At 47.3% G+C, this 6,938-nt stretch overlaps 1 protein-coding gene across 1 annotated transcript in view; it reads right to left on the bottom strand.

The window, feature by feature from the left end:
* LOC110339161 (WD repeat-containing protein 49-like) overlaps positions 1-6,938 on the bottom strand; it is a 48,406-nt gene that overhangs the window by 9,639 nt on the left and 31,829 nt on the right. The window contains exons 15-17 of the mRNA XM_021222697.1: positions 6,381-6,420; positions 5,346-5,434; positions 2,844-3,037 (exon numbers count right to left, since the gene is read on the bottom strand). Of these exons, the coding sequence (XP_021078356.1) occupies positions 2,844-3,037; positions 5,346-5,434; positions 6,381-6,420 (323 nt within the window). The remainder of the gene's footprint in view (positions 1-2,843; positions 3,038-5,345; positions 5,435-6,380; positions 6,421-6,938) is intronic.

Raw genomic sequence — 6,938 nt, 5'->3', positions numbered from 1 at the left:
GTGCTCTTACCTACTGAGCCATCTCACCAGCCCTGCACTTTCAATAATAGCCTCTCCTGGGCTCTCTTCCCAGACACCAGCCCTGCCACACATTGCCAAGGCAAGGCTGCTTCCCTTCACGCTTTCAGAGTCAGCACCGCCTAAGTGATTCTTATGCTACCAAGTTTGGCTGCCAGCATGAGGTGTACAAACTTTGCTGCTTCTGAGCACAGCTTCTGTGTGCTGACCCTGAGGAAACATGTTCTAGCAGATTTCACCTGGAGAATGCTGGCCTCTTTTTAATCACAGCTGACTCTTCAGTCCTAGCTAACCAGAACCACAGATTCTCAACTCAAAATAGCAAATACCCCTGACAGAGTCTTTAAACTTTCCTCTGAAACTTTACAAGTCAGGTCTCCATCATCTTCACTGCTCTCAACATTCTTATTATTTATTTATTTATTTATTTATTTTGCTTTTTCGAGAAGACAGGGTTTCTCTGTGTAGCCTTGGCTGTCCTGGAACTAACTCTGTAGACCAGGCTGGCCTCAAACTCAGAAATTCGCCTGCCTCTGCCTCCCGAGTGCTGGGATTAAAGGCATGCGCCACCACGCCCGGGTTTATTTATTTATTTTTTTAGATTTATTTATTTATTATGTGTAAGTACACTGTAGCTGTCTTCATATACTCCAGAAGAGGGCGTCAGATCTTGTTAAAGATGGTTGTGAGCCACCATGTGGTTGCTGGAATTTGAACTCAGGACCTTTGGAAGAGCAGTCAGTGCTCTTAACTGCTGAGACATCTCTCCAGCCTCTGCTCTCAACATTCTTAGCTTCCAATACTCAATGGCTTTTGGAGCCAAAATTTCCAAAGTCCTATCACAATCTCCAAAACACAGTCAGGTCTGTCACAGCAATACCCCACTCCTGGTACCAACTTGTCTTAGTTAGGGTTTCTATTGCTGTGATGAAACACAATGACCCAAAGGTAAGTTGGGGAGGAAAGGGTTTGTTTGACTTACAGTTCCACATCACTGTTCATCACCAAAAGAAGTCAGGACAGGAACTCAAACAGTGCAGCATCCTGGAGGCAGGAGCTGATGCACAGGCCATTAGGGATGCTGCTTACTGGCTTGCTCTTCATGGCTTGTTAAGTCTGCTTTCATATAGAACCCAAGACCATCTGCCCAGGGATGGCACCATCTTCCATAGGCTGGGCCCTCCCCTATGAATCACTAATTAAGAAAATGCCCTACAGGCTTGCCTTATAGCCACATCTCAAGGAGACATTTTTCCATTTTCTCAATTGAGGTCCCTTCCTTTTGGATGATGCTAGCTTGTGTCAAATTGCCATAAAACTAGCCAGGACAGTCCCCCATTGGTGGCGCTGTTTGGAGTCTTAGGAGCTGTTGCCTTCTTGAAAGAAGGGTGTCACTGGAGGTAGGTTTTGAGGGTTTAAAGACTGGTGATATTTCTAGTGCACTCTCTTGGCTTGGGGCATGCTTACTCTCCGAGTCAGTCTTAAGGGTGTGAGCTCTCAGCTTCTGCTCCGGGTGTCACATCATTTGCTGCCATATTTCCCTGGCATGAAGGACCCTTATCTTATGGAAGATCAAAATCATTCAGAAAGACTTAGTTCACCCTTGGAGAGCAAGCAGCACACAAATAAATTATAGAATTGTGATTTTGTTGCTCTGAGCATCCCACCTCCTTCATCCTTCTTCCTGTCTCACTGTTTTCCTTTCTTTCTTTGTCTCCTCTTCCTCCTGCTGTGTCCCACCAGAACTCTCCCCACCCCCCCTTCCCTCCCCTTGAACCTGAATTTCGATTTCTCCCTAGATCTGTCTCTGAACCAAGAACTGACTGGGGCTTTGTCATTTTTTTTCCCCCTCTTGTTCCTTTTTTCTCTCCCCACCTCCGTCTGAGCTTTTGTTGGCTAAATTGCGGGCCTATCAGAATTAATGAACACATTAGAGCTTCCCATATTGAACGCTAGCTGAAAAGACTGTGTTTCTAAATCAGCCAACGGTGCGAGCCACATTCTGAGTCTCCCCAGCCTGCCGCTGCGGGATCTATCATTCGATAACCTTGAGAACAAGACTACAGAGGAGCTCCAGGTGAGGCAGACGCTGTTCCTGGCATGTGCTTGCCTGGATCCTTTGTTTCTGTCTTGAACACCTCTGGGGCTCTAAGTCGGTAGCTGGGTTATACTGGGAGATCTGCATTCTGCATTCTGTGAGGTTGCCAAGAAAAAAACCCGAAGACATGATTCTGCTGGCAGAGCAGGTGTCCTGCTTTGAGTTGTGACATAGCTGGCAAGCCATAGCTCATGAAATGACCTTCTTATCAATTTGTTAAAGGGCACGCATTTCTTGGAAATGCGTATATTTCCTGGGAGCTCTAAATCAAGGTTGCATCTCCCAGGGCCCTCTCCAAATCTCTTGCTCTGACGTTGATTCTCATGGGGTTGGGCATTAAGCCGATGATAGCGTCCCTCTCAGTTATTAGATGTTTTTTAAATGCATCTCAGAATAGGAAGGACGGGCTGAGTGTGCACGGTCAGTCCTTCTCAGATTCCACACTAGGGTTGAGCATATTGCTGTGTCCCAAGCCCAGGGAGAGCTGCCTTTCTGCAGGCATAAGGAGAAGAGGGCCCAGAGATCTCGTCCTTTATCTCACAGATGGATCGCATGCCCTCCTGGTCCAGGTCAGTGCCAATGCCCAGGATGGAGGAGACACACTCTCCTTGTCCTGTTGCCTTGGCTCGCCACATCATGCTTTGACTTTCTTAGCCTAGGTGTGCATCCTGCTGATCAGCAGAGAACCCCACAAAGGAAACACAAGTGGTTGGGTTCAGATACCAACCTCACACGGGACCTTCTCCTCAGTCCCGTGGTCCTGCTCCTGCCGTCCTCCCGAGGATCCAGCAGGAACATCTGTTTCCAGTACCGGGTGGGTAGGCATGCTCCGAGGGTCCGTCAGAATCTCAAAGGGGACTCTTGGGTGACCCCAGGAGTCGGGAGTGAAAACATCCCAGGGGCGATTCTGCCCAAAGGTCCCTGGAGGAATAAAGATAGATGAAGAAGTATCCTGCAGATCACAATGGGGAACGGTAACCTGTCTTCTAGCCAGAGTGAAGCTTTACGCTAACATGGGTAGAGTGCCTTAAGGCTGGCAAGGCCACCTCAGTCCAGCTAAGCGATTCCCGGGTAGCTTTCTAGGAAGCAATTATAGGACAACTAACCCTTGAAAGAGAATCCTAGAAAGCCTCCTACACTGTAGGTGCAGGCTACTCAATTATGTACTAAGAACTTGAAAGACGAATTTAACCCAGACCCAGATCTATTTTAAGAAACACAAGCTACGTTCAAGACACCATACACAGACAGGCCATACTGTCTTTTTGTTGTAATAAATATTAAATAATCCTGGCGCGGGGCTTCTTCCTGCCTTAGACCAGTTATGTTCCTGGATGAAACACATGCTCACAGCCTTTATATTTGAATATGCTTTATGCAGCACAGTTACAGTAGCTGGGCAGCTGCCTACCCTCCATGTTGTTAGAATCTACCTTCTATTCATAAGTTATTACTTACTATGTTTCATCTGGGCTGCTCTCAGCTCTAGTTGGCCAGTCCACATGGCCACGTTGTTATGGCGCAGCCAATCCATGGTGGCTCTCCCTTCTCCTCCCCTGCATGTTCTATCCATGGCAGCTTCTTCTTCCCTATTTGTCCCTATTTGTCTAATTTCTTTTTTTTCTTTTCTTTTCTTTTTTTTTTTTTTTTTTTTTTTGATTTTTCGAGACAGGGTTTCTCTGTGTAGCCCTGGCTGTCCTGGAACTCACTCTGTAGACCAGGCTGGCCTCGAACTCAGAAATCCGCCTGCCTCTGCCTCCCGAGTGCTGGGATTAAAGGCGTGCGCCACCACGCCCGGCTGTCTAATTTCTTATAGCATTACTCTATCTCCCTTTTTTTCTTTACAACCCCCTTCCCTTTACCTGGGAAGGAAGGATAGAGAAGAGGAAAGGAAAGTTAGAAATCCCTGATTTTAAGCTCTAGTTCCCTCCCTGTCCAAAGATGCATTTATAAAGTATCCCTTAAAATGACAACATAGCTATAATTCATAAAATAATCAAAGCCAGACACCCCAGCTTCAGGGACTGGGATGATAGTTTTCTATGACTGCTTCCTGCTAATTTGGGGTGAAGATTCCTTTTTTCTATTTTTTTTTTTTAAAATACATGTAGAAACCCCACACCGGGATTGTTTAATATTTATTACAACATATTGCACCCAACCTGGGGCACCATCTTTCTGAGTAGTGGATTAGGCTATTCTTGTCCCTACGGTCCATACATGCCAGGCCTTTGCCTACCATATAGCTGAATGTCTCTACCTGGTTATGATCCTCATTATAAAATCCTTCCTTCCCAAAGTGGCAACCCTCAGCCCACTGATTTCAATGAGTTCAAATGTCTATTTTTTTGTTTGTTTGTTTGTTTGTTTTTCTTCCAGTTTTTGGATACAAGAAGCTGATGTTGTAGTATAGATCAAATCACAGCTCCCCAAAATGTTTATGTTCAAGCCTAAACCCCCTCCCCCAAAAGACTACATTTGGAGACAGGGACCCTGGTGAGGTAATTGGCTTTAAATAAGATCATAAGACCTAATATTATTAGTGTTCTTGTTATAAGAGATGATGAAGAGCTATCTCCATCATGTGTGAACCAAGAGGCCAGTGCTCTGAAAGCCAAGCAAGCTCCTCATCAGGCCGAGTGGGGGGGGGGGGACTCCATCCTCGAGTCAGAGTCTGGAACTCAGAAGAAGTAACTTTGCATTAAGCCACCCTGTCTCCGCTGTCCCGACCCACAGGACCCAGTTATTCAGGGGGAACGAGGGGGACCATGCCTGAAAGGGGATGGGCGGGAAAGATGGAGGAGACCCTGCAATTTTTGTCAAGGTCTGTTTATTTCGGAAAAAGGTTACAGAATAAAAGCAGCAAGAAGGAGGAAGTAAAGAGGGAGAAACTTGCTCCTGCCTCTGCCCAGGGGCGGGGGTGGTCCTGCATACCTGCTCGGAAACATGGGATCTACTCTTATCTCAGGAGACATTCTGTGTTTTTTCCTGGAAAGTTTGCAGTTACTATTATCTGATCTTGGTGTTCTGTCCACTGTCATTGCAAAAGGTCAGAAGTTTCTCAAAAAGTGGTGGTGGGGGGAACTTTGGCTTATGGCTCAGTGTCGGTCTCCAACACTCCGCCACTCGGTCTATGGAAGCCTGGACATACTAACATCCTTGACCACGGACGTGTGACTCGGTGAAGCCATGGCTCCTTGGCCCTGACCTAAGCAGAGGTGGGCCTTACCTATGTATGCCCCGTCCTGGCTCCACAGGCGCACAGTGCAGTCAAGGGAGGAGGACAGCAGAATGCTGTCCTCCTCCATCAGTTCCAGGCTAGCAAGGTAAAGGGGGGGGGGGGGGAAGGAGATCCGTCAAAGCTGCTCTGCCAGAAAGGGACAGCGGATCCAAATGATAGGAAGAGAGAAGCCCGACTCATTCCTAAACACCAGTCTTCCCTTCACCTCCCTCTTACACTGCTCTTTCCAGAACCCCAGCCCGCCCCCCAAGCAGTCAGAAAAAAATAAAATGACCTAATGAAAATCCTCCCTCCCTCTCTCTCCCCCTCCCTCCCTCTCTCTGTGTGCAGAAGAACACCAGGTCGACGCGTGTTTTGTAACTGTTATTAATAACTCCATTAGTTCTTATTATGACCTGGTCAGCCCCCACCCCACACCCCATACTTCCTAATAGTCAAGACAGAGCCCTATCAATGTATTTAATTAACTTTAGCACAATTACTGGATAACTACCCCTGAACTATTTTTCTCTGCTTGACTTGGTATTTATTTCTCAGCTATGCTCCTGGTCCATCCCATCTAAAGAGACCTCTTGATCTCTCTCTCCATCTTCTCCTCCCCTCTCACTCTCCTCACTCTCCTGGCATGGTCCCTACCTGTGAACACGCCCCAACCCCCCAAGCCAGGCATTTGCCATCGAAGCTCTGTCTACCTCTATTGTCCCCAGTAATTGGCTGTAGGTCATTTTTACTTAAGCAGTCAGAGTATAAGTGGAGCAAAGTGTACAGAGTCATTTGGTGCTCCATGGTCCGGTGTTTTGCATTTGAATACATGGCAACAGCCACCCAGCCTCCAATACCTCTCCCTTTCCACTCCAGGAGAAGGACCACATCCCTCTCATGTCCTCTGGAGCAGAAGGGCAATGCTGTTTTCCTCCTTCGGCCCTCTCACAGGGATTTAGAAAGGACTGATGTGACCAAGACTCAAACAGTTGCTTTATTTCTTTTATAGATTACCGAACCCTTCAAAAGGATGGTACTCACGAGGTCACCATGCTGACGTGAGCTCTCCAGGATGTCACGGCTAAGTGAAAAGAGAGAAAGGAGTCTGGTACGGATGTGTGCCCGATTGGAAGTGGCACTGATGCAGTGGTGGCGGTGGTGGTCTTTCTGCTTTAATCCCCTAAGTGAGCACAAAGCACCCACTATGTGCAAGACCCTCCTCTCCCCACGCCAGCTCTGAAAGAGTATGAAATAGGACCAATGGAACATGCTTACACAATGACGCTCCTCGGTGATTCTTATCTTGTGTGTGTGTGCATGGTGTGCTGACATGTTGGCGAGCATGTGGGCACAGATATGCAGATGGAAAGAGCAGAGGTTGATGTTGTGTGTCTCTTTCATTTCTCTTCACTTCACGTACAGAGGCATGATGACTCTAATGTAGCTAGCCAGCTTGCCCTGGGAGGCCGTCCTCAGTCTCTGACTCCAGAGTTCTGGGATTAAAGGTGGACCATCATGGCCGCCAATCTTCTCTTAGGAGAAAGGGGGCATCTCTCTCTCTCTCTCTCTCTCTCTCTCTCTCTCTCTCTCTCTCTCTCT

The sequence above is a fragment of the Mus pahari genome, chromosome 23, assembly GCF_900095145.1.
Source record: "Mus pahari chromosome 23, PAHARI_EIJ_v1.1, whole genome shotgun sequence".
NCBI lineage: Eukaryota > Metazoa > Chordata > Mammalia > Rodentia > Muridae > Mus > Mus pahari.
The sequence above is the reverse complement of the archived record's forward strand: the minus strand, read 5'-3'. Positions and strand labels throughout refer to the sequence as shown.